At 38.5% G+C, this 27613-nt stretch overlaps 1 protein-coding gene across 6 annotated transcripts; it reads right to left on the reverse strand.

Annotated features, from left to right (window-relative positions):
• Nucleotides 1–210: 210 nt before the first annotated feature.
• vwa11 (von Willebrand factor A domain containing 11) lies at nt 211–26447 on the reverse strand. Of its 6 annotated transcripts, none has more exons than XM_077246446.1 (18): nt 26315–26447; nt 18182–18245; nt 17687–17875; nt 17250–17528; nt 16438–16531; nt 15990–16118; nt 11362–11539; nt 10706–10875; nt 5232–5344; nt 4947–5063; nt 4671–4844; nt 4401–4530; nt 3677–3826; nt 3450–3542; nt 3092–3360; nt 2165–2298; nt 1893–2052; nt 211–1179 (listed from the first exon to the last, which is right to left on the reverse strand). In XM_077246446.1, exons 3-18 carry the CDS (start codon nt 17873–17875, stop codon nt 802–804), a joined length of 2757 nt encoding a protein of 918 aa, XP_077102561.1. In that variant the 5' UTR covers nt 18182–18245; nt 26315–26447; the 3' UTR covers nt 211–801. The 6 variants fall into 6 exon arrangements, with proteins under 6 accessions (XP_077102561.1, XP_077102565.1, XP_077102564.1 ...); XM_077246450.1 differs by having other exon boundaries at nt 17687–17906; XM_077246449.1 differs by having other exon boundaries at nt 17687–17906; nt 18182–18295; nt 26315–26436.
• Nucleotides 26448–27613: the final 1166 nt, after the last annotated feature.

A 27613-nucleotide genomic window follows, 5' to 3' on the forward strand; every position in this document is an offset into this window, starting at 1 on the left:
GCATATGTTGAGCAGAGTAGCCTGCTTAAAAAAGTCTCAAAGCCATATGCGAGTACAACTCATATGTGTGTTCCGGTTTATGTAAAATTATGTAAACAACTCTGGTATGCATTTTAACATGGGAATAGCTGCTTGAAATCTTCTAGAGATTAAATGTTCATGTTGCAACATGTACTACATTCAATTACAAAAAAAGAACAAGACAAGTTATTTAACATATGACTCTGTTTATGGTCCATAATAATGCTTCACAAAGTATAAATGTCATTGAAATAAATGTCACATTTTGAAAAGTTGTACATTAGAGTAACTGGGTCATAAAATAACATTTTGTTTAATGTGTGTTTAGAAGTCATTGCAGATATTTGTAAAATTATATTGATATTTATTATATTGGTAACATAATGGTTACACAATTTCCTCCTATATTTGGACAGAAAAAAATGTAATATTGTAGATCAGAAAACTTTTTTTTTTTTTACTTTTGTTTGCAACATCCATTTGTATTTTAGTCATACTGATATTTCACTAAACTAGTAAGAAATATGACAATCCTAGCTGTCAAAATTAAATTCATGATAAGACTTCCATCGTTTCTTATTTACAGTTCTACATGTCAGATGAGGTCACATAAAACTTTAATCTATGTTTAGGTTCAGCATGGTTCTTCATTAGTAGCCCTAATTGGGATGAAATGCTTTGCTTTACACAAACTCACAGCTCTGAGAAATCTGAGAAAAAAGGATGGGATGAGAAAGAATGATAGGATGGTTGTGTATTTGGTTGATGGATTCCATATCATTACAGAGGTAATGTGTCACATAGAAAAACGTAGAAAAGCAGAGATGTCCACAGAGGGAGGGACATGCTTATGAGGCGAGAGCCTGCGCTAGACTTCATAGTGTAACTGCACCTGCCCACATTCCCAACCTTGTCAACTGCAGACAAAGTCACGGAAGTTGAACAACAGGAGGCCTCATATAGACCCATCACACTGTCTTCCTCTTCCTTCTTGGTTAAATTTCCACTGCCTTGCTGGATGGAAATGCTCTCGATGCCTGTGCCTTTACCATCTGTGATGTTGACGGACAGGTCCCAGTTTGATGAGCTGCAAGAGGAGGAGTAGCAAGTACCCTGTACATCGACAATTTCACATTTTGGAGGTGTCAAGTCAGTCACCTGGACGGAACAGTAAAAGACGAGTTAAAACAGCTTAATGAAGAAGAACTTGGCATATTTTATATATATATATATATAAATATCCATGTATTTGATTTAAAACACAGTAAAAACGATAAAATTCTGAACTATTATAGCAATTTAAAATAAATTGTAAATTATTACAGTGATGGCAAAGCGGAATTTTTAGCATCATTATCCAGTTTTCAGTGTCACATGATCCTTCGTGCATCAATCTAATATGCTGATTTGGTGCAGCATTTCTTATCAATGTTGAAAACAGTTGTGCTGCTTAATATTTTTGTGGATTCTTTGAAGAAAAGTTTAGCATTGAACAGTGTTTATTTTAAATAGAAATATTTTGTAACAATGTAAAAAAAACTTTTGATCAATTTAATGCTTCCTTGCAGAATAAAATAATTTCTTTAAAAAGAAATCATACTTACCACACACTTTTGAACGGTATATTAAATATAGGTCAACCACAATTTGTTTTGTGTGGGAAATTATTTGCTGCCATTGAAATTTTGATCTAAATGATCAATTTTCCTATTAATTCTGTCATGTTAAGAATTTTGCATTTTGGTGGGTCCGAAATGTAATTGTTTGATATTATTGTTTGTTTTCTTTTTTCTACAGCAAAATCAGTGCGTTTTGTTGAAAAATAACATTTCACAAATAAATATAGTCTTTCTGAAACCATGTGAGGTTACCTTGGAGAGAACAGAAAGGCGAAGGACAGCATAGTTAGAATCACTTCCTCCAGGTCCCTCTGCCTCGATTGTTAGCGTAATATCTGTGCCTGAGACCGTATCAGCAGGAGGTGTGAGAGACACTGTCCCTTGAGCACTGCCGCCACTCTCAAGATTGAGTCTGTGATGACAAAGAAACAGAACTGTGGCACAGAGTTTTGCTCTTAATAAGAAAAGCTATAAAAACTTGTACGTCAATCATCACTGATTGATTTGAGAAGTGGAGAAATTACGTTGAAGGATGTGTCATAGGGATGGTTTTGTCATTCCTTGCACGAATTGTGTAGGTACCGCTTGATCCATTGGTTGTAACAGTAAAATTTAGTTTAAATACTTGTCCTGGCAACATGGAGCTGTCTGCTATTGCCTATAGATCGAGGTAAAACAAAAGAAGATATTAAATTCCAGAAAATAGCATTATAATTAAAATAGATTTGTTCAAACAACTAGAGTGCTGCCTACTGCCTTCTAAAGGAAGTATTCTAACCTTTATGGAACCTTAGAAGCGACCGATTTCCAAACGACCACACGACTTGACCACAATAGATTTCAATAGATTGTTTTATGTTAGCATGTTGCTAAGCTAACAAAACAGTTCTCAAAGTTGGCATGAAACACAAGTTGCAATAGTCTTTTCTTCCTTATTGTGACCCGCGTAAAATGGCTTTTCGAAAGAGAATAAATGTAGGGCGGGACTTGATTTTGTCCTTCAGGAATTGGTCGAATCTGTGGATGTTTGTGGTTTGCTATAGCTATGATCTCTCACGCCAGTAAACACGTCTTCAGAGAAGAGAAGTTATTTAGATAAAAGATTACAAACGTGAAAAATAAAAAATATGAAAAATCCATGCAATTATTAGTGAATGCAACCAAGTTTTCCACTCATACACCATGGATTTATTGGATTTTTTTTTCACTGAACTTGCAATGCATTATGGGAATGTCATGCCATTCTCTGTGAAGAATATATGCAGTAATTCCTTCAAATCTAGATGAAAAGAGTTATCTTAGGAAGCAGCATATCTGAAGATACTGTATCTACCTTTTGGTTAAGCTCACTATGTTTTGGAACAGAGGGAATGTCATAATAGATCAAATAACAGTTAAAATAATAACAGTAAAAAATAAGTGTCATGTTCCAAAAAAAATGCAGTTTGTACCTTGACAGTGACTTTGGACTGAGACATCTGTGTGGTGGTCTGCCTTTGGAACAGGCTGGAGAAGGTCTTGTCTTTTCCTTTCAGCAATACCACAAACTCTCCTTCTGGAACTTCTTTCACAGTAACTAGGAAATCTCCACCACCCATTTTCTCTATGGTGCCTTTAGACACTTTGTCCCCAGACACCTTCATGAGAGCGACCTCATGCACCTCTAGAACGTCTGGACCTTTCTCTCCACTCAGTGTTAGTAACAGTTTAGCCGGTGAGCCTGAACAAAGAGCATATCATCTTTTAACACTGCCATTCAAATAATTTTATAAGAATCGATTCATAGCTGAACACAACAGTGGTTCAAACCTGCTGACGGCCGCCCATCAATGACAGCATATCCAGGATGAGGTCCTTTGAATTCCTCCACAAAGTCATAGATGAATGTAATCGCACTCTGACCTGAAGAATGCAGATTCTTTTCATTTTAAATGCTTTTTTTTACTGTCCTCATTACAAAGGCCTAAAGACAGGTTGGCAAAGACTTCAGTCTTTTGTATTGCATTGGTTTATTAAATGTGTACATGATGGCTCACCAATCACTTTTATGTTGTAGGCCTGAGTTGTCGTCATGTCAATGTGCCACAGGCCCATCTCAGTTTCATTTAATTGGATCCGTTGAAGGTTTCCTACTTTCTGAATTGTTCCCAGAGGTCCGTTGGAAACAGTGTTAGATTGAGAGACACCTGAAAGCAAGTGCATTACAATAGATAAAAGTGGAGGAACTTACTTTTATATCTTATATTGAAGCTGTGCATAATAACAATCGACAATCAATCAAATGAGTAAAGCACAATATAATATCAATTTGCAAGTTATTATAGTTTTACATTTTTACATTTTTATTTAGTGTTTATTTCTATTTAATTTTTCAATAACTTCTAACATTTCACTCTAACATTGCTACTTTTCATTTAGTTTTCAGAGTTTTATAGATTTTACTAGCTATTGCCGTCCTTAACATTAGGAGAGATTATATATAGTCAGTGCAAAGTACTGTTGCTGCCACCACACTTTCATCTTCTGGTACAGATTTCATGTTTAGAGTTATTTGCAGCCTGGTAAAACTTGCATAACAGTATGACTTATCCTTGACTAAGATGAAATGAAGATCATCTAATTTTGTTGGGATAGCTGAAATTCAAAATGTTTGACAGCTTGTCTTAATTTAACAGCTAATGGGGCCTGTAAATTGTAAAATAAATGTATTGTCAATTAGTTAATTGTTACATTTGCATTCTAAAGTGCCTCTGAATTTACCCGTCGGGCTCCGTATGTTGAATGTGAGGCTATTTCCTGTTATGTAGATGGTAGTGTTGGACACAGACTCATCCAGTAGGAAGGAGAAACTCTTCACACTTCCTGCATGCATGCACTGAAAAATTGTCACCTGACAGGAGAAGAAAGAGTGTGCAAACATTAGCAAGCAAAACACTTTGGCTTTTCATAATTTATACTTGTAAGCTGTTATAACTTTTTTGTTTGTGAGATGTTCACAATTTCAAAATGACTCTAAAATGCTGATCATACCAGGGCTGAAGTAGAGGTATCAACAATGATATCAGTGGCTTGAGAGATGCTGGACTTGGGGACCTCAATGGCTTGACCTCCAGAGGCCAAGGCCACGTCATAATACACCTGAAACTGTGACGATGCCTTCAATGCCCTTCTCCTCCTCCTTGATTTTGTCATGAAGAACGACACCTGAAAAGAGAGGGGGAGATATGTTAAAGTGGGAAACTAATGGAGGCCTGGTTAAAATGTTGATGGCAAAGACTGAAACTAAAACAACGTTAAAGAGATTACCGTAGACTTGGTGCTGCGGATGAGGGCGGTGATGGTTTTCTCCAGGTATATATCCTTTGGTGGAGCATCGGTGAACACATATATATGCGAGGAGGAGGGAGCGCCTGTCAGAGCCAACTGTGGGAGAGACAGAAAGTTAGAAAGGAGAAGAATATTATATTCTCTATAATATTCTTCATAATATTTAATATGCTAATATTTATTAGTTCTAACTAGAGACTATTGTGGTTGCTAATCAGATATGACGATTGAGCTGATTGGCTAAAAGGCCACACAACACAGTACCTGAAGTCCTGACAGGCACATTTCTGGGGTGTCTCCTCCCCCATCAGCTTTAAGCTTGGAGATCTCTGACTTCATTATATCTGGGTCCGTGGTTCTTATTAGTGGTCCAAAATCTGCGAATACACACAAAATTCATACAAATAGTATCTGTAAAAAAATGTTTTTTCACTTTTGCCATAGTAAGAGTAAAAAAACTACATCATTACTCTTTTCCAAATTCATAGCGAACTACCTACATAGACAACAATTTAAGGCACTATATAGGCACATTATCAAAATGATGGCTGTTCCAAAAAGTACTGGTTACACTTTAGTTCAGGGTCCAATTCTCACTTTTAACTAGTTTAATTTTAAAAGACACTCACAAGCAGTGCTTTGGCAGAATGCTACTTGTTAACTGTTTTAGCCACAGAATCCGGCACCCCTCAGGGGCATGCGCACAAGCATGACTTTACAACATTATTACGACAACAAATGACAATGAAGGGCTGGTCACCAAAGCAGACAAGGTGTGCAGTCACGTACAAGAGCTTCTAGCTCTCTATCCCTGGCCACCAAACCTCTCTGTCTTTAAATCTCTGTTTCAGGTTGATTATCCCCACATGAACCTCGTGTGCCATTGACAGAACCCGACAGAACCCGAGGAATGACTGCTTGGTGCCCCCTTGCAATGCATGACTCACCCCAACATGTCAGTTCTGTCTTAACTTGTGAGTTGGGGATCAGGTCAGAGCTCACCTGAGCTGGCCATCCTGCCCGAATGTAGGTGTTAAGGGTAATGAAGAGTGGGTCTGCTGCGGACTCACGCTGAAGTTTCTTAAGAGACACTGAGATCTGTAAGGGCTCAAACACTAACTGCACAAGGTCACTCTCTATGTCTGACTCCGGCTGCCTGGCTATGGTGGTTGACTCCACAGCTGAAAGAGACAGTAAATCTGCAACCACGTTGTCTTTTCCAGGGGTAAACTGCAAAGCGCCTGGTGGTCTGTTCTGAGAGTAAAGGATCATCCATAGAAGTACATGTGCCAGCGCTCACATGCCCAAATGCACGGCAGTGTCTCTCTCTCACCCACTGAGTACTTCTGCTTCGCAATATTCAGTGCCCACAAAGCAAAAGCAATAGACCTTCAATATAGGCCCTCAAAATAGGCCCTCAATTATGCAGCGGTGGGATACCCAAGCTGGACACCTGAAGGCCAACAAAGTCTATTGCTGGGGCTGCAAACTCATTTTTCTTTGTTCAACATCAGATTGTGTCTAGACAGAGCTGTGAACACCTGTTTCAGGCATTCATTGTGAGTGGCCACATCCTATCCATGTACAACAGTATCATCCAAGTACACAGCCATACCCGGGAGCCCTGCTAGGACAGTGGCCATGATTTTCTGAAAGCAGCTAGGTGCTGAACTAAGGCCAAAAGGAATTCTCTTGAAACGGAACACCCCCATGTGAGTCATGAATGCAGTCAGGTTTCTACTGTCTTTGTGCAGGGGTATCTGCATGTAACCTTGCTCAAGGTCCAGCTTCATGAACACTGAGGAGCCATGGAAAAGTGTTGTGAGGCAGCGGGTATTTGTCTCGTACCACTGCCTTATTAGGGCCCCGAAGGTCAATGCAGAGACGTCTGCCCCCAGACTTTTTTTCACAATTACAAGATTTGAGACCTGAGAAGTGGCATCAATGGCCTCAATGAGATCTGCTGTTAGCCCTGCAGTTCAGTGGTGACCTGGTCACGCACAGCAGAAAGGCAGCCTAAACCACTGAAACTGTCCAGATTGGGAAACTGTGTGTGCCATGGAGAAACCAACTGAAGGATAGTCACTCCGCTGTAGTCATGCAGAGAAAAACCAAGACTACTGAACAGGTCCAGACCCAGAATATTAGCACTGTGTGATGTAGAACGGGAACTCTACCAAATGTTTTTTTCCTGTATTGTAGCGGCAGCTTAATTAATCCAGTCACTGCAATGATGGCTTGACCATAACCACAGAGTTTCAGAGGTGATGGTTGTAACTCCACAGCAGAGAACAATTTCTTGTAGGTGGCCATATTAAGCAATGACATTTTAGCTCCTGTGTCAAGAAGCAGTGGAATGCAACAGCACGTCTCTGAGTCCAATTTTAAATCTCTGTGTGTTAAACAAGCACCTACGGAAGCATTCATTCAAAATGTTGACACACAAAACACTTTGTCGATCCATCTGCCAGAACAATTGGTTTGTGATGATCGATCTGTCAGAAGCGTATTTTCACATAGATGTTTACCCGTCTCACAGAAAATATCTTAGGTTTGCATTCCGAGGCACTGCTTACAAGTTTCAAACCATGCCATTTGGTCTATCTTTAGCGCCAAGAGTTTTCAGCAAATGTGTGAAAGCAGCACTTTTCCGTTGAGAAACAAGGGGATAAGAATATTATCGTACATAGACGATTATCTGATATGCGCCTCGTCGAAAGAGCAAGCGATCAAAGACGCAGACATGGTGTTAATTCATCTTGAAAGCTTGGGATTCAGAATAAACATGGAAAAGAGCCGCTTAGAGCCAGCTTAGCACACAGAATATCTAGGACCCGGTACAAACTCCCTCTCTTATCGAGTCACTCTGACAGAGGGGAGGATCACGTCCTTCACTCCCGTTTTTAGACGGGGAAAATTATCCCGTTCAGACTGTGCCTATGAATGCTGGGTTTAATGGCTTCAGCGATTTCTGTAGTATGGCTGGGGCTACTCATAATGAGAGACTTTCAGTGCTGGGTCGCACATCTGCGTGTTTTCGGCGTCATCTCAGCCGACCGGTGAGAGGAAATCATGTGTGCGTCAGAGCGCTCAGACATTGGAAAAGCCCCGCGACTCTCAGAATGGGGGTTCCCCCTAGGGGCAGTGTCGTTGAGTGTCACAATGACAACGGACTGGGGGCATTAAAGGGCTTGGGAGCAACTCTGATGGGCAGAGCTGTGAACGGTATGTGGCCTCCACAGCTGATTCACAAGCACATAAATCACTTGAAATTGTTGGCAGTCTTTCTAGCACTAAAACATTTTCTGAGCTGCATCAGGGGCCAGCATGTTTCAGTGAAAACGGACAATTCTGCAGTGGTTGCTTATATCAACCGATAGGGAGGCACACGCTCTCTTCAACTGCACCAGTTAGCAAAAAAGCTGATTGTGTGGTGCGACACAAGGCTTTTATCCATCAGGGCAACCCATTTTCCAGGGATATTGAACAGGGGGGCAGATTTATTGTCCAGGGGAAATCCCCTGTACGGAGAGTGGAAGCGTCATTCCCAGGTGGTGAGGCAGATCTCTTTGCCTCGCAGGAAAACGCTCAACATCCTCTGTATTTCTCTCTGGTGGACGAAAATGCACCATTGGGTGTGGATGCTTTAGCCCACCCATGGCCAAATGTCCCGCTGTATGCATTACCTCCTCTGAGCCCGTGAGAGGTGGAATTTGAGTGCAGAAGGTCTGCCCCCATCAGTCATACACACTGTACAGAGTGCAAGAGCCTCTTCCACTCGCACACTTTATAGTAATAAATGGCGAGTCTTTGAAGAATGGTGTGGACGTAGTCATATTGTCCCTTTTCAATGCTCAGTGAGGGACATGTTATGTTTTCTCCAGGATCTTTTAGATAAAGGGAAGTCTATTTCTACGTTAAAGGTATACTTAGCGGCTATATCTGCTTGTTATGTTGGTTTTGGTGACAAGACAGCAGGTAAGTACCCTTTAATAAGTCGTTTTATGAAAGGGGCACGGCGTAAGAGGCCAGTGGCCAGGCGAATGGTCCCGTAGTGGGATTTGTCTATGGTTTTAGAGGCCCTTTCTCAACACCCTTTTGAGCCATTGGAAGCTATAGGGTAGAAGTTTCTCTGTCTTAAGACAGCACTGCTGTTAGCACTGGTGACAGCTAAGCGTGTGAGCGACTTACAGGCCCTGTCTGTCAGCCCGTCTTGTCTGCAGTTTTCTCCTGGGCTCACAAGGGTTTCCTTTCGCCCTAACCCTTTTTTCGTACCTAAAGTAGTGGACTCGTCTTATAGATGTCAAACTACAGAACTTACAGCCTTCCACCCTCCTCTGTTCTCTTCTCCGGGGATAGGAGATTGAATTCTTTATGTCCTGTATGGGCGCTTTGTGTGTACGTGGGAAGGACAGCAGGTTTCAGGAAGAATGACCAGCTGTTTGTGTCATGGGCTACTCCTCACAAAGGGAAGCCGTTGTCACGTCAGCGACTGTCCCATTGGATTGTAGAGGCTATCTCTTTAGTGTATAACTACAGTGGTTTTCAACCTTCTGAGGGCTTAAGGGCCCACTCCACTAGGGGCATGGCTACATCATGGGCCTTACTTAAGGGAGTTTCAGTCCAGGAGATCTGTGCGGCAGCAAGCTGGACTACGCCACACACTTTTGTGTGATTTTATAGACTGAATGTGTCGGAACCATCCTTAGCTCATGTAGTGCTAGGAGCCAGCACATCAGGTCCCATATGATGAGGTATAGCGTACGTTGTGCAATCGGGGAGTGGTCTATATCTCTCATAGTGAAACACCGGGAGAAGTTAGAAAAAAAACGATGGGTTACTTAATGTAATCCCGGGTTCTTTGATAACAGAATGAGGTGTTTCACCAACACTTCCCTCCTTGCACAGGAATGGGAAGAAATCTCTCTATAATGACTTCGTTATGGGTCGACCTGAGTGATATAGGTGGGGGTGGAGCCTGATCTCAGGTCAACCTGTCTGTCAAAGACAGACGTGGTGGCATAGGAGCTTCCGTAATGGGTCACGCCCAAAGCGATTCCCATAATGAAACACCTAACTCTGTTATCTAAGAACCCGGGATTACGTTAAGTAACCCATCGTTTATAGAGGGAAATGACATAGACAATAGTGAGAATTGAACCCTAATCTAAAGTGTGACCAAAGTACCTAATTTTGGTCAAATTCTAAGGCAGATTGCATGTTTTCTTCACAGAGAACAACAAACTCTGAGGGGAAAAACTAAAGATGACGAACAAATGATGCTATTAAAATAAACCGATTTTAAAGCTGCAGTCCGTAACTTGTGGTGCTCTAGATGTTAATAAACAGAACTGCATGCGTCTTGCGGAAAAACATTGTAGCCGGAGTTAATTCTCTCTGTGTATGTCTGTGACAAGTCACGCAGGTAGTGGGCTACTCGGCTACTTGGCCCCGACCGGTCTAAAATAGTTAAAATATAAACACTTATTATAGGTGTTACGTAGTGATTCAGAATAAGACAAAAACACGGTTTGGAAAATGGATCCGTGATGTACTCGCTTATTATATACATTTTGTCAATTTTGAACACAAAAAAGTTACGGACTGCAGCTTTAAATTGCATTCAATAATGAAAGGTTTCAATAAAACTGTTTAGTGTAATTATAAGGTTTATTTTTACCAAGTATTTCTATGTGTTATGTATTCCAATGCTTAATGGAAACCCTTTTTGCACTCACCTGGATCATTAAACGGCACCAGAATATATTCAGATGGTTCATCTTGAGTTCCTTTCTTACTGTCAATGATGTTGAAGGTGACTCTCTTGGCTTCTGCAATGTCGTTCGCCATACTGCCTGTGGTGTCAATCACAAAAGCCAGCACTGCAGATCGTGCAATACCCATCAGCCTTATGGAGGAACAAATTATTATTCTGGTTAATGAATTTTAAATTTGAACATTAATGCATTCACATTACATTTAATAGTGATTTACATTATTTAGACTTACAAATTAGGAATGCCGCATACACTACCATTCAAAAGTTTGGGGTCGATCTATCCATATGCTCGCAAAGGCTACATTTATTTGATCAAAAATACAGTAAATAAAGCAGTATTTTGAAATATTTTAACATTTTAAATGACTGTTTTCTGTTTGAATATATTTTAAAATGTAATTTATTGCTGTAATGGCAATGCTGATTTTTCAGCAGCCATTAGTGCAGTCTTTAGTGTCTCATGATCCATCAGAAATCATCATTGTAATTGTAAAAGTATTGTAGTCTAGAAAACAGGTTGTTTGGAGAACATAACATTTTGCTTTGCAAGTAATAATATCTCTTAAATGTTTAAGAAAGTTTGTCTAAGGATATATAAGGAATTTATCCCCATACCGAAGGTAGTCCTTGTTTCCTACAGCTCCACGTATGTCCTCAAGCAGCTCCAGGGTGGCTTCAGATGCCAGGTTCACAGCATTATTGTGTAGATCAGCATTACGTCCATCTTTACTGATCCCACCTCGAGGATTCTGGGTACTGCTGAGATCAGTCTCCCCACCATGGCTACATTTACCTTTCACACACGCATAAAAGACAAACAATGAAATTGTGACACTTAAGAATATTTTTAAACATATTTTACTCTCCTTTTTTAAAATATTTCTTAAGTAGGGAAACACAGATGATAACTTATTTTTTATCTGTCAAAGACATTTTGAATTATCTGTTGATGTTTTTTCAAATTTGGTAAAAGTTAGAAATGTTTTGGTTAATACAGCCTCTGCTTATGTAACCCCTCCGGTCTTGCTCCGCTTTGAGTGGAAGGCGGGTACACTAACAAGGACATTAAAGACCGCAGTCTCTAGTGTCAGTTGCTAATGCACCTCTTGAGATCAGGGGACTGAGGTTTACCTGCACAGCTCTCTCTATCTGGCCTTCGTTACACTCACCCCCCTAAACCTCACTCCCATCCGGGTTAAGTCACCAATACAGGTCCTTCTCAAAAAATAAGCATATTGTGATAAAGTTCATTATTTTCCATAATGTATTGATAAAAATTATAAAAATTAAACTTTCATATATTTTAGATTCATTGCACACCAACTGAAATATTTCAGGTCTTTTATTGTTTTAATACTGATGATTTTGGCATACAGCTCATGAAAACCCCAAATTCCTAGCTCAAAAAATTAGCATATCATGAAAAGGGTCTCTAAACGAGCTATTAACCTAATCATCTGAATCAACTAATTAACTCTAAACACCTGCAAAAGATTCCTGAGGCTTTTAAAAACTCCCAGTCTGTTTCATTACTCAAAACCGCAATCATGGGTAAGACTGCCGACCTGACTGCTGTCCAGAAGACCATCATTGACACCCTCAAGCAAGAGGATAAGACACAGAAAGAAATTTCTGAACAAATAGGCTGTTCCCAGAGTGCTGTATCAAGGCACCTCAGTGGGAAGTCTGTGGGAAGGAAAAAGTGTGGCAAAAAAACGCTGCACAACAAGAAAAGGCTACCGGACCCTGAGGAAGATTGTGGAGAAGGACCGATTCCAGACCTTGGGGGACCTGCGGAAGCAGTGGACTGAGTCTGGAGTAGAAACATCCAGAGCCACCGTGCTCAGGCGTATGCAGGAAATGGGCTACAGGTGCCGCATTCCCCAGGTCAAGCCACTTTTGAACCAGAAAAAGCGGCAGAAGCGCCTGACCTGGGCTACAGAGAAGCAGCACTGGACTGTTGCTCAGTGGTCCAAAGTACTTTTTTCGGATGAAAGCAAATTTCTGCATGTCATTCGGAAATCAAGGTGCCAGAGTCTGGAGGAAGACTGTGGAGAAGGAAATGCCAAAATGCCTGAAGTCCAGTGTCAAGTACCCACAGTCAGTGATGGTCTGGGGTGCCATGTCAGCTGCTGGTGTTGGTCCACTGTGTTTTATCAAGGGCAGGGTCAATGCAGCTAGCTATCAGGAGATTTTGGAGCACTTCATGCTTCCATCTGCTGAAAAGCTTTATGGAGATGAAGATTTCATTTTTCAGCACGACCTGGCACCTGCTCACAGTGCCAAAACCACTGGTAAATGGTTTACTGACCATGGTATTACTGTGCTCAATTGGCCTGCCAAATCTCCTGACCTGAACCCCATAGAGAATCTGTGGGATATTGTGAAGAGAAAGTTGAGAGATGCAAGACCCAACACTCTGGATGAGCTTAAGGCCGCTATCGAAGCATCCTGGGCCTCCATAACACCTCGGCAGTGCCACAGGCTGATTGCCTCCACGCCACGCCGCATTGAAGAAGTCGTTTCTGCAAAAGGATTCCCGACCAAGTATTGAGTGCATAACTGAACATAATTATTTGAAGGTTGACTTTTTTTGTATTAAAAACATTTCTTTTATTGGTCGGATGAAATATGCTAATTTTTTGAGATAGGAATTTTGGGTTTTCATGAGCTGTATGCCAAAATCATCAGTATTAAAACAATAAAAGACCTGAAATATTTCAGTTGGTGTGCAATGAATCTAAAATATATGAGAGTTTAATTTTTATCATCACATTATGGAAAATAATGAACTTTATCACAATATGCTAATTATTTGAGAAGGACCTGTATAACCCCTCCAGTCCTACTCTCCCTGCTTTGAGTGGGACTCAAACCAGTGTCTCCGGCATGGGAGGCGGGCACACTAACAAGGACACGAAAGACAGCAGTTTGTAGAGTCAGTCGCTAGTGTACCTCTTGAGATGAGGGGAGTGAGATTTACCTGCACAGCTCTCTCTATCTGGCCTCCGTTACACTCACCCCCCTAAACCTCACTCCCATCCGGGTCAAGGCAACAAATATAACCCCTCCAATCCTACTCGCCCCGATCCGAGTAAGACTTGAACCAGCGTCTAAGGCATTGGAGGCGGGCACCCTAACAAGGATGCTAAAGGCCGCAGTCTGTAGTATCGGTTGCTAGCAGAGGTGGGCACAAATACATCAAAAACTATTTTGTTACAAAATACAAATACTGGCTCATGAAATGTAACAAAATAAAATACAAAATACTAATGTGAAAAATGTATTTAAATAAAATACAAGTAATTAGTATTTTGAAATTACAAAAATACTCCCACAATAATCGTAAGTCTTTTTTTTTATTACTGAAAGGTCAATAACACAAAAAGTAGCAAGAACACAAATATGAGAAATGTGTAAATTCAAAATGGCAAAGTAGCAAAAAAAAAAAGTATGGCCATTTCACTAAACCTCTACAGGGCCTGAAATAGCTCCCTCTGACGTAAATGGCATGTAAAGCTAAGTTCACATCAATGGTGTGGTAGGCTGCCCTTAATAGCAAAGCGTGTTTGATGTAAGCTACGTAGCCATATTATCACCGTTACTCTACTCGTGCCTTAAAGGACAAGTTCGGTATTTTACACTTAAAGTCCTGTTTTAGGATCGTTTCTGATGAAATAGAACGCTTAAGATTGAAATTTGGACAAATGCTGCTGTCCCGAGAATTTTCGGTTTCTGTGTTAGCACCCCCCACCTCCACAATGGTTTCATAGTGGCACTGGAAGAATCATTCATAAAACGCATTAAACTTTAGTTTACAAAGACGTGAAACTCACCGAGTGGTCTGGGGTGTTCACTGATATGCTCGCACAAAAATCGCTGCAAAAGATGCTTTCCAACAGGTGTTTTACTATTCGTTGTAAAACTGTGGACCTATTTTTCCAAACGCCTCACAACCGGACATTCTTCCGTTGAGAGCTTGAATAATAGACACTCCAGCCCAGTTGGTGGCGATAAAGCAAATTTGCCAATGTTTGGTTACCATAGCCTACGATACCGCGACTGCATAACTACAGAAAGAATACAAACAACCCAATTTCCGTTTCCGGCGGCGGAACATCCAATACCGTACCTCACAGAACATCCAATACAAGTCAAAGGAGTTGGACAAAAACTATGATAAAAGCGTTTTTTCTGTAAAAATAACAGACCGAGAATTTTCGTCACAAAATCAAAATTACATTTTAATCATAATATATATGATTAATCATATTAATCATAACATGTGTGGGTTTGTTTTACACATGAGACTCTAACTGCCCTGACCCCGTGTGCCTTTTTGCATAGTAGAATCGCGTTGCGTGCGCAATTACTGAAAAACAATAGGATTGCTGATTATTTTATACAAAATCAATATCAATATTTCTCATATGTAATACGTTTAAAAACGTGTAAAAACTGCAGGTGGATGTTATATTGTGAACACTTGCTTAGCATGGAGATTTCAGTGGAAATATGACAGACGCGCTGTTTCATAATAGGTAGGGTCTATGATGTCCCTTTATGAATGACGACACAGTGCATTGATCTCATAAGGCACAATTATTTTCTCTATAATGCCGTTCAGTGTGCAATATGTGTGTGTGTAGACTGTATATTTTTCACAAAACACTTTACCTTAATGCTGTTTTTAAGAGTTCAAAACTCATTCACTTCTTGGAGGGAGCCCGGTCTACAGGGTGTCACGTGATTTTCGTGCATCTAACCTGGACGTTGCCAACATCAGACCGAAAATATGCCAAAATCATTTACTATGGTGATTTTTCTTAAGTATTTAAGTATTTGAAATACTCAAAATACACTCCCTCAAAATATTTTGTTACAAACTACATTTTATTTTTTCCACACCTGCAAAATACAAATTACAAAATACACTAAAGTAATTAAATACGTATTTAAAATACATTTAATTGAAATACTGCCCATGTCTGGTTGCTAGTGCACCTCTTGAGATAAGGGGAGTGAGGTCTACCTGCACAGCAATATTTTTCAGTTGTTTACACATAACAACCTACAACCACTCATTCTAAGAAGCTAATAAAACACCAACGTTTTTTGTAAGTTAATCTGTTAGCCTAAAAAGCAGTGGAAGTAGTTACTAATACATTTTGACTTACATTTACATTTCTACAGTATATATGCCCATGCGGGTTTCTGGAATAAACCTATGTATGTTTCCTCACCTTCAGGTTTGTCAGAGGAGAACAAGCCCATGTATCCTGAAGTAAGGTACTTCCCATTCAGAATAGCAGGCAGCAGCTGGTTTGGGCATGTACCACTGGCACAGTCACTGCATGTTGGCATTGCAATGTCTGCACATGAACAAATACATATCTACAGTAGTATACAACACACATAAATCACAAACACGTCCTTAATTTACTTATTTGCTGTTTAGGAACAGGCAACGTAGATTCATCAATACAATATGAAATACTCCTAGTGTAACCTGTTATTATCAGTTATGCACCAGGTCATCTGTTTACTTATCTCTAATTTTCATTTTGAAAATTGATTTTTAAGAGCTATTACACATGAACATTGGACATGTCAACACTGAAAGAATGGTCTAATCACATAATTTCCACATATGAGTCTCTCTCATAAATCACACCTACTGGCTTTATCTACCTGCAATGTTCTCAATGTTGAGATCCGGTCTGATGAGGTTGGGATATGGAATTGTGTTGCCTAATTCAACCCAGTTACTGTGGCTGTAAAAATCCTGAAATAAATGTAAGATTAATGCGTAAAATATTATTAAGGATATTAAAGCGTATGTATATATATATATATATATATATATATATATATATATATATATATAATGTAATTTAGCTTGAAAACACATCTTTTAGAGAAACTTGTCACAACCATAAACAAAACATTTCTTATAATAAATTGTAATAATGAAACCATTTTTTTTGGTAATTAAGAAAAGTTTATGGTTTATTTCGTTTATGGTTCTACTGTATATGAAATGAGACTGTTTATGTGTGTGCGTTCCTGCATTTTTAATACAAGTAAATGTTGACAAATTTTATTAACATAATATTAATATTGAAAGCTTAAGTTTTTTCATTTGCTAGAGAACATTTCTTTTAAAGGTCCCATATTGTCAAAAATGAAATTGCCTGGCTTTTTTCGTAATAACAGAGGTCTAGGGGCTATGTAACTACCATATACGTTTCAAAACAGTCAATCCACAAACAAATGCACACAGCCTGGATAAAGTAGCTGTTGTGACTTCCGTAAAAATGTGATGTCAAAACTACTCAGTCACCGTCTTCAGTCACAACCCCGAGCACTGCCCCCCCTTACTTTTGCCACCGTGATTTTGAAACCAAAATTGTGAAACCACCGTGATTGTGAAACCATGTTCTTGAGCAATTTTGTAGCAATAGGCTTGTCATAGTCACTGACTGTATCTCCCTCTCACCCACCTGTAGTGTGTGACACACTCTCCCTAGTGTTTCTCTGGCAGATTGAAGGTTGTCAGTGCGGACATTCGCTTTTATGGCTGCAGTTCCCTGAGCGATGAGATTGCGCCCCTCAGCGAAGGCCTCATTATTGAAGTGGTGTGGTGCACTGTCCATGAAATCACGGTCCACAAATCCATTCTGCATGTAGATCTGATTCAGTGCCGTACGAAACTTGGCACCTGAAACCTCACCTGTGGCCGTGCCCAGACACGCACGCAGCAGCTCTTCAGGTGATGAGCCCTGTGTTGAAGTGGAATCATTTTAATTCAATTTATCATCATTTTGAGAAAAATGATGACAAACATTTCTCAAACTAATGTTTGTCTTCAGAAGAATCGCACAATTTTATGGTATGTTTATAGTACTTTTTATGCCCCTATACTTGTACACGAACTCACCGTTGGATTGAATTCTCTTCCTTCTGATTCAGCCACTGCTTTACACACCTCGTGGATCTTTGCCATCACAGCAGAACCAGTAATAGTCACATGGGTGTTTCCGCTAACACTGACTGACACAAAAGCCTGCACCCTGGACACTACTAGTGTGATCAGGGCCAAAATGGGTACTAATGACTTCATGATCATCTGAGTCAAGAATATAATTGAGTAATGCTTGCTGTGAGAAAAAAAAAGAAGAAAAAAAGAATATTTTTTTTATTCACGAGGAAAAAATTAACTAAACCAGTAGACAAATTGAAGGGAAAGAAGGAATTAAAATCTGTAGAGAGAAGTGAGTGTAATTAAGTTAAAAATATTACAAAATGTTTATATAGACCCATATTATATATTTATATTATTTATATTATATATTATGCTAAAGAAATGTATCCATAATAAATAATATAATAGAAAATGAATAGAATAGAATATATAATAGACCTTATTTCTTACCTTCTACGTTCAATCTGTCTCGGTTCCTCCTGTCTGTCCCTTTATAATGGATCCTTGTTAGGCTCTGATGACATATACATTAGGTCTTATCTCTAAGGTTTCATGCAATCAGACCTAAGCAAATGATTAACCATTATGGAGGAATTATATTATTAAAGCATGGCTGCCTTTAAAATGTTGTATCATATCACACACACACAAAGTATAAATCATACCTATGATAGCCTTCATTAAATGTGATATGAAATCCCCCAAACATTTAAATATCCACAGCAGTGATAAAACTACTGTTGAGTGAGGCTCCAATCTATAAAACCACCTTTGACCATTCACATAAAAAAATTGTTTTTATTTGCTTTATGACTTTAGTAAAGAGTAAACAGTAAAGAGTTTTATTGTGTATCATCATCTTTGGAAACAATATTCACATTCCACAATAGGACCACACCTGTTCTCGCACATTGAGGTCCCAGAAACTTCAGGAAGTTCTTCAGTAAATAAAATTAACCATATGGCATTACAGGTTTAATGAATGTTCCTTATGCATTAATTATGCAAATTATTGTGACTATAACTAGTTAATAATCTCATCAATATTTATTCTTGTATTATTCACTTACTTTAATTTAAAGGTTTACCAACTAAATTTTCCCTCATTAAAGAAAGGTTTTACACACAAACAAACTGTACTTTTGGAAAAAATTGAAAATAATTGTATGAAACAAATTAATCATGACTATTTTATTTATAAAGTGGCATCAGTTACTTTTATTTTTAGGTGTCAGTATAATAGACACTTATATATTTTTTTCACACTAATATGCTTAAATATTTTGTGGATGCACTTCATACTTGAAGTTCCTTAACTGAATATTGACTTTTAGGAATTTGAAGGTGCAATTTACAATATTCACTTAGCAATTAGGTTGTCAAAAAACCTGAATCATTTTACTTTCAAAAGATTTATTACGTGGTTCTTGATTCACACAAGTATCTCACAGGTTTTCTTTCTTATTTTCTTTCAGTTTTCAACAAGTCAGTCATTATTCAATTATAATATGCCAGTAAATATGTTTATCATGTTTTGCTGGTCAGTAAACACTATGACATAGAACTCAAAATATATATTATTTAATTAACTGACACTCAGGAGAATACTGGAACAGGAATAAAAGACTAACCAAACATGCAACATTAATGTAAGACAAAACCATGGTTTTACTTTGATAACAGAGTGAGGTGTTCCATATGGGAATCGCTTTGGGTGTGACCAACTATGGAAGCTCCTGTGACACCACGACTTGGAGGTCATTATAGAGAGATTTCTTTTTCTTCCCGTTCCTATGCGAGGAGGGAAGTGTTGGTGACACAACTCACTCTGTAATCAAAGATCCCAGGATTATGTAAAGTAACCCATTGTTCTTTTTCTAACTTCGCTCTGACTTTCATTACGGGAGATATAGACCACTCCCGGATTGCACAATGTTTGCTATTCATAACAATTATAGTATGGTATGTGATAAATATTGCTTAAGACACATTTAGTCTATAAAACAGCACTAAAGTATGCGGCGTAGCCCAACTTGCTGGCGCACAGATATCCTGAACCAAAACTCCCCTAAGTAAGGCCCATGATCCTCTCCACATACACATGAAGCATCCTTAACTGGACATTACAAATTCAATCTCTTATCCTCCGGAGAAGAGTGTAAAGTTCTGTAATTGGACATCTATATGCTGAGTCCACCACTTTAAGTACGAAAGCAACTGAACTGCTCCACGGGAAGAACGGAGAATTAGATCGTTCATATCACATATTTCATCCCAGAGTGCTGGGTTCTGCACTCCTGTGTCTAACTGTCGCACCATCTACTCCAAAATCACGGCCTTGTACATCGACAGTAAAGCCATTGCGTTCAGCGAACACTGACTGCGCCGCATGCATTGGCCGGGAGCTTCCTCTTAAAGGGGCTACACAAACTTGTTTAAACACCTCGTGCAAGTAACTGTCTGCCTGTGAGGACGACTCCATCTTGCTAGGGCGTCCAGACTGTTGGACAGGGAAGGGAGTTTTGTCTTCCTCTTCCTCATCATCCATGTCTAAGTTGAGGAGATCAGAGCTAGCATCACCCTCTGAGTCCTCAAGTTTGTAAGACTGGAAAAACTGGAAGGACTTTAAGAGAGGGCCACTCTCTGAGAAAACAAAGGAAATTAACATTTGAACTCCCCCTCATGCACTATTGAGACGAAGGTCTCACCTCCCTCATCCTAATCTACATTTCTCTCCCCCATTCTTCATCCTGGCAGAGATCAACCAAACTCACACAAGAATCTAACTGGTTAAATGTGAATGATTATCATCAAGGTTTATACATGTTTGGTATTATTTGAAATGTCTCGGTGTGACTGGTACAAATGTCTCATTCCCAAAGAAGTAAACCAAAAGGTAATAAAGTTCTTAGGAAGTTTAGAAATATCTTCCACAATCTCCAATACTGGAGGGTGTGTCTTTGAGTTAACACCTTCCGACCATCTGACTGAATGATGTTTAGATTTGAAATGAGGTCTGGGTATATAATGAAACGCAGCGAGAGCTCGGGGCCTTTTCTATATTTGAGATCGGCCCGTGAGGCTGAGGGGTTGCGAGACTCAGCGTCACGCATTTCTTGTCGGGTAAACTTTTTCCTCTTTATTCTAGAGCATTTGATGTTTTGCATTGATTATCTTTAATTTGATTATGAAATTGTAATGATACATTTACCTGACATATTAAATTGTGACATTTGATTATTCTAATTGACTTTGACATTATTTTCATTCAAGAGTTTAAAAGAATAGTAAAACATTCGCTCACATATATGTACATATGAGAACATATGAGAAAATGTATTGCATTTAACCAAAAATACTTTGCCGCGAGAAAAGACAGTAACACGCAAAGATCTTCACCGCTAATTCGATTACCGCCATTGGATCGAGTTAGACGGCCTTACTAGTTCAAGTTAATTTTATTTATATAGCACATTTTACAACAGCCACTGGTTGACCAAAGTGCTTTAACAGCAGAATTAAAAGAAAATAATACCTGCATAACAACACAACACAAATAAGCAGCCTTAAAACAGAAGTAGCAAAACAGTATCAGACTCAAATATAAAATAGTAAGCAGAAATGGCAAAACAGTATCGGACTCTACTATAAAACAGTAAAACAGAGATTGCAGTATCAGACAAAAAATGGAAAAACAGTATCAGACTCAAAAAATGAAAATTAGGCAGTATCAGACTCAAATATATAATGGAAAGAGAACAGGAGTGGCAAAAACAGTATCAGACTCAATGGAAAATAGTAAAACTAACCAACCTTATTTAGGCCATGGAAAACAAGTGCGTTTTTAGAAATGACTTAAAAGTGATCACGCAAGGGGCTATCCTAATGTCTAACGGCAAATTGTTCCACAACCGTAGCCCGACAACAGAAAATGCTCGATCCTCTCTGCGTTTGAGTCTGGAATGTGGGACTAATAACAGGTTGTTATCGCTTGATCTCAGACTTTTAAAAGGAGTATATGGTTGCAGCAGTTCAGATAGATAGCTGGGGGTTTGGTTACGTAGAGATTTATAAACAAATAAAAGGATTTTAAAATCAATTCTGAAATTAATGGCCAGCTGATGAAGGGACCTCAGAATTGGGGTTAAAAAGGCTATTAAAAAGGAATCTTGCAACAGCATTTTGCACTAGTTGAAGACGAGCAATTTGAGACTATGAAATCCTGCAGTAAAGTGAATTGTAGTAGTCTAAACGTGATAAAAGCATGAACAGCCATCTCTAGAGTTTTATGATTAAGAAAAGGTTTGACTTTAGACACATGGTCCTTTCTTCCTCCTGTGCGAGAAGACCATCAAACAGAGGAGGCATATCCAGGGCGTCGGCGTCCATCACGTCCGCCCAGCTCATGGTAGCTGGCGTCAGTAGCAATGGATGGTCAGTAGCCATAGATTTCTTACAGCGAGGATCATGTTCATACAGTCTGACAAACAGCAATCGTAAAGGACCATTATAAATAGTATAGTGTGCACCTGGCTTAAGGGCTTAAATAGACAAGAAGAGGTAATGATGTAATAAACATCTGGGGAATGTAATCAGTAACTACGGGAACAAACGGGCACACACTAGGAAACTTGGGATGTGTCTCAATCAGCTCCCTAGTTCAGTAGTAAGGGCACTGCAGGGAGTCGGCAACTCCTGTCAGGGGCTGTCTCAAATAAATCACAAAACTTAAATCACATGAATTTTATTATATTTCAGCATACATACATCACTAGACATGCAATAAACATAATCTAGCTAACATTTATTTATATTTTTTACAGCTGAAATGTTGCGGGTATATAAAAAAAAAACTTTAAATCACATTACAAGTAATGTCAGAAAGATATCAGCTCTCAGTAGTGATGATGATGTACAATGTCACATCGCTGGAAATAGAGTCATCAGTGTCCCAAATGTAGTGAGCCAGGATCCTTACTGTCCTTACTAGTGCCCAAATTCGTGAACACAACATACTGATTCCCAAGCTCGGGAGCTGATTGAGACACACCCTAGGTCAACTTACTATGCTATGGAACACAGTCAACCTGAAAAACTAAAATAATGTCATTGTCTTGCATTTTATGGTAAAATTAACAGGGAATCAAGAAATCCTGAAAAGTATATAAAATGTTATTTTATTGTTGTATATATATAAAATGCAAAAAATGATTACGAATGACACACTGAATAGAACTGATTTAAGATTAGCTCTCGCTCTGTGTTGCAGTGTTTTTACATACAATATAGTTCAAAATGTGGGGTCTTTTTTGAAAGAAATTTAAAAAAGTTCTGCAAAGATGCTTTAAATTGACCAAAAACACAGTAAAGATTTTTACATTGTTAGGTATATAAAATAACTGCTGTTCTTTTAACAGAAAACCTGTGAAAAAAATGTCAACACTGAAAATAAGAAATGTTTATTGAGCACCAGATCAGCATAGAATGATTTTTGAAGGATTATGTGACACTGAAGACTGGAGTATGCTGATAAATAATAAATGTCTGGCCTTTGTACAAAAGATCAGACATCCGTTTCAATTGAAGTATAAGATGCTATTTGTAACATTCTTTAATCATGCTAGATAACATGAACATCATATTTTACCCAAACTTGTGAAGTTCATGGAGCTTTTGAGGTCCTCCTTTTTCAACATTTTCATTTAAATTAGTATAGCCTACATTACAAATTATAATGAAAAAGAAAACTGAAGCAAAATTGTTTGTCTATACAATCACTGAATTCTTTCAGTTTGTTTTATTCTTTGCTCTTCCCACAACCCTTGCCATGTTTTCCAAGTAAATGCTGGGTTTACACTTTATTTTAAGGTGTCATTGTTACAGTGTAATTGAATATTTAAGTACACTGACTGTAATATTAATTAACTACATGTACTTACTATAGGGTTAGGGTAGGATTAGGATTTGGTTGAGGGTTAATTGCATGTAATTAGGCATAAATTACTGTTATTACTATGGTAATTACATGTAACATATGTAACAAGGACATTGTAAAATAAAGTGTTACCAAATGCTGTTGTTGGAGAGGGCAGGCAGTGACATGCTCAAGTGCCCCGCATGGCAAGTTACTTTTTCCAAGGAAAAAATTAGATCCATTTGTAAGACTGGAAAAACTGGAAGAACTGTAAGAGTGGGCTACTCTCTGAGAAAACAAAGGAAATTACCATTTGAACTCACTCTTGTGCACCATTCGAGACGCAAGTCTCACCTTAGAATCATTCTAATCTACATCTCTTTCCCTCTACCCCCACTCTCCCACTCTTGGTGAGATCACCCAAACTCACACAAGAATCTTTTGGTTCTAACGTGAACAATTATCATGCAGTTTTATACATGTTTTGTATCATTTGAAATGTCTCAGTGCGACTGGTACAAATGTCTCATTCCCAAAGAAGTAAACGAAAAGGTAATAAAGTTCTTAAGAGTTATATAAGAGTTATATATTTAAGAGAAATATCTTGCACACAGAAGGGTGTGTCTTACAGACAAATGGTCAGAAGGTGTTAACTCAATGCAAATTATAACAAAGGGTTGCCCCGAGTAAGTCTGTGACGGTGATTAAGGGGAATTACCACTGTGAACTCATGTTTACATTTAAAATGAGGTCTGTCTATATAATGAAACGCAACCAGAGATCAGTGCTTTTTCTGTACCTCAGATCAGCCCGTGAGACTGAGAGTCGCCGAAACTCTCAGCTTCATATATTTCTTAAATGTCGGGTTAACATTTCTCCTCTTTATTCCAGAGCATTTGATGTTTTGTATTGATTATCTTTGAACTGATTATGAAATTGTAATGATACATTTACCTGACATAATACATTTTTATATTTGATTATTCTAACTGACTTTGACATTATTTACATTATAGTTAAAAGGAACAGTCAAACATTCGCTCACATTTAATGATGCACGGATATCATTAAAACCTTTTTCATTTATGGAGTCAGATGAAATAATGAGTTAATACATATGAGAAAATTTATTGAATTTACATTTGCCGCGAGAAAAGACATGGGGACTAACGTCCTGGTAAAATGAAAATAGGAAGTCTCGTGAGAAGCGAGAAACATGGTGTTGAAGACAAATGTGTGCACATGAGCAGCAGTAGAAAGGGGGAGGTGTCATGACACGCACACAAAAGGGTGATAGTCCAAGTCCAACCAAAATTATTCTGCCAAAAATAGCACAAAAAAAAAGCACTGTGATCGACACAGATCGAATAAATTTTACCGGACAATGCATGGTGTTTTTGATGACGCGATCATAGCAACCATGATAGCAACCAGCCTAGAGTAAAGGCACGCACGCTTTATAATTGTTGCTGGCTACTGTATGATGCCTGAAATCATGAACTTGCCTAACAATTACTAAAAATAAACTGCAGAATGTTACATTTTCTAATACACGCACAAATGGTATGTATTCTGTTAGCACTGCACAAGCTTGCGATGCCATCTGCTCGAAAAACTTAATTTAGTTTAATACTTTATAATCGAGCTCTGCGTCTACAGTCGACAACTGGCCTTGAGTTCCTTCTTCCCTACTTGCTCCCTTAACTAACCTGTGCAGCAGTAATAAACAAACAGACTTCAGCAAATGTCCTCTAAATTCTTTAATCACGGCCGGGAGATCTTCCCAAACAGTTCTCAGAGAATCTCTCCCGAGAAGAAGCTTTAAGCACGGCCGCAGGATCTCAGACAAATTCCATTGAGAATCCCACCAGTAAACACGAATACAACAGTTTTTATAGAATGGGGTATGGCAAAATGAAATGAAACATTATATAATTTCCCCACAATTTGATTGGTTCTTCATTGACAAGCCCTCTTGTTTCTAGGTAACCAAAAGGTTTTAAGGTTAGACATCTGTCTAGTTTCATTTACCATTTGTTATTTTTACACTTACACAACCAAAGTCATGAGTTTTCAGTAGTTTCGAACAGTATATTTTGTCCAAATGTTAGAATTTTAGGATGCCTAAAAGGGACGTGAGGTTTATTTTGTCATAGGGTCATATTAGACCCAAAGGGGAGGTCAGGTAAAAATTAATCTTAAGGTTAGATAATCTAAAGGTCATATTTTTAGAGTCAGAAACATGATTAGTTCTAAAAGACAGTTTACTATCTTATCTATTAAAAATCCATCACAGAAGTTATCATTTCTACTAAACCATCAATTATTACACAAGTGTGAGATACGTGCAGTTCCTGTTTAATACAAAATTAGGCCTACCAATGAATCTCAATCCCAGCAACACTATAAATGTATTGTTACGAAAGCCTTTTTAATGTAATGTTTTTAGACACTGTGAACTAATGTAAAATTGATGTGGTTTAAATACTAAGGCAAGAGAATGTGTGAATTTGTTGGTAAACATTTTTGTTACACTTGGTCTGCATGCGGTTTTTGGACTCAAGAAATAACAAGACAAAAGCAAAATAGCCTAATGATAAATGCTTTAACTTAAAACGCTTCTGATCATCCACGCACATGCATAAACTGATAACAACATTTTTACATACCTTACGATGATGTTATTTTAGAGGGGTCTTGGATGAAAGTGTTGTGAAGTCAAAATAGCTACAGCAGAAACCTCACAGACAGGACTAACACAGTTAAGAGACTAAGACGGTTCAGTAGGAAGAGTTGCTCATCGGATTATCATTATTCACCACAGCTTCCTATTTGCATGATTTCCCATTTTCTACTTCTTTATTCCTTTTTTGGGGGGAAATTGTTGGTAAATGTTCTGTTGTAAGAAATCTGTAAACTCTTTTTGTGAACTACTCAGTTAACTTAATATTGTCACTAGGGCTGCAACAACTAATCGATAAAATCGATTATAATTGATTATGAAAATCGTTGTCAACGAATGTCATTATCGATTAGTTGGTCTGCTTACGTCACGGGGAGCGTTTACTGGTACGCACACACACGCAAGGTCTCTCTCCCTCGGGGGCTCTGCAGAGCGCGCGCGCTACACGGTTTGGAGCAGTCTCTTCTGTCTCGCATGCGCGCTCTTGCTTGCGCGCTCTAGATTTCGGGAGTTTGAACTAATTCGCGGGCATCAGGGAGCCGCAATCAATATGCGGGAGACTCCCGGGACTTCCGGGATGTCTGTATTTTGTCTCGAGCATCAGGTTGTGCAATCAGTTCGCTCGCAACGTAAGTGATGGATTAAAATAGCGCTACCGCAGAAATAGGTTAAATTAAAACGGTGTTTACAAAGTGAAGCATTAAATACAAAGGCAGTTAATAACAGCAGCAGTAAAATATTGTTTTTTAGTCACTGTACTCAGTGGTTTTCAGCGAATGCTTGTGCACTAATGCATAATTTCTCCTGTCCTTTACTCAAGCCTGTTAGCTTGCTGGGTAACGTTACCTCCATTCCGTTCTCTTTTTATAGCATTTGTCTACTAAGTTTTAATTGTTTTTCAAACGCGATCTACTGCGGCTCTACATTCACACAATTGTTTTCAGTCTTTCTATATTTATTTAATCAATTTATCCTTATATTATATTCTTTTATATATTATATATATAATATATATTATATTCTTTATCCTTATATTCCTTATATATAATTAATTTTAAATAAAAATTAAATGAATTATATATTTTAGATGTTTTTAGTTTGTTTTTAGTTCAGATATTCACATCTGAACAACATGTCTGTGTAAATTTGTTTTAACAAAAATTGTGTTAAAACATAATATGTTGGATATCATTTTTTTAACAATAATCATGTTTGTCAACTTGCCATCAGAAATTATCATTAAAAACAATGCAAATATTGATATTAGTAAAACTCAATGTGTGGC

The sequence above is a fragment of the Siphateles boraxobius genome, unplaced genomic scaffold, assembly GCF_051911475.1.
Source record: "Siphateles boraxobius isolate OS27281-9 unplaced genomic scaffold, OSU_SipBor_1 29, whole genome shotgun sequence".
In the NCBI taxonomy this organism is placed as follows: domain Eukaryota; kingdom Metazoa; phylum Chordata; class Actinopteri; order Cypriniformes; family Leuciscidae; genus Siphateles; species Siphateles boraxobius.

Excerpts from the sequence above, each read along its gene's own strand:
- vwa11 (XM_077246446.1), bottom strand. The coding sequence starts at position 17,875 with ATGATCATGAAGTCATTAGTACCCATTTTGGCCCTGATCACACTAGTA. Across the intron at positions 11,540-15,989 it reads CTCCTCTGACAAACCTGAAG|GTAAATGTAGCCATGGTGGG; the intron begins GTGAGGAAACAT and ends CGTGTGTGAAAG. Across the intron at positions 3,827-4,400 it reads CAACATACGGAGCCCGACGG|GTGTCTCTCAATCTAACACT; the intron begins GTAAATTCAGAG and ends ACTTGCTTTCAG.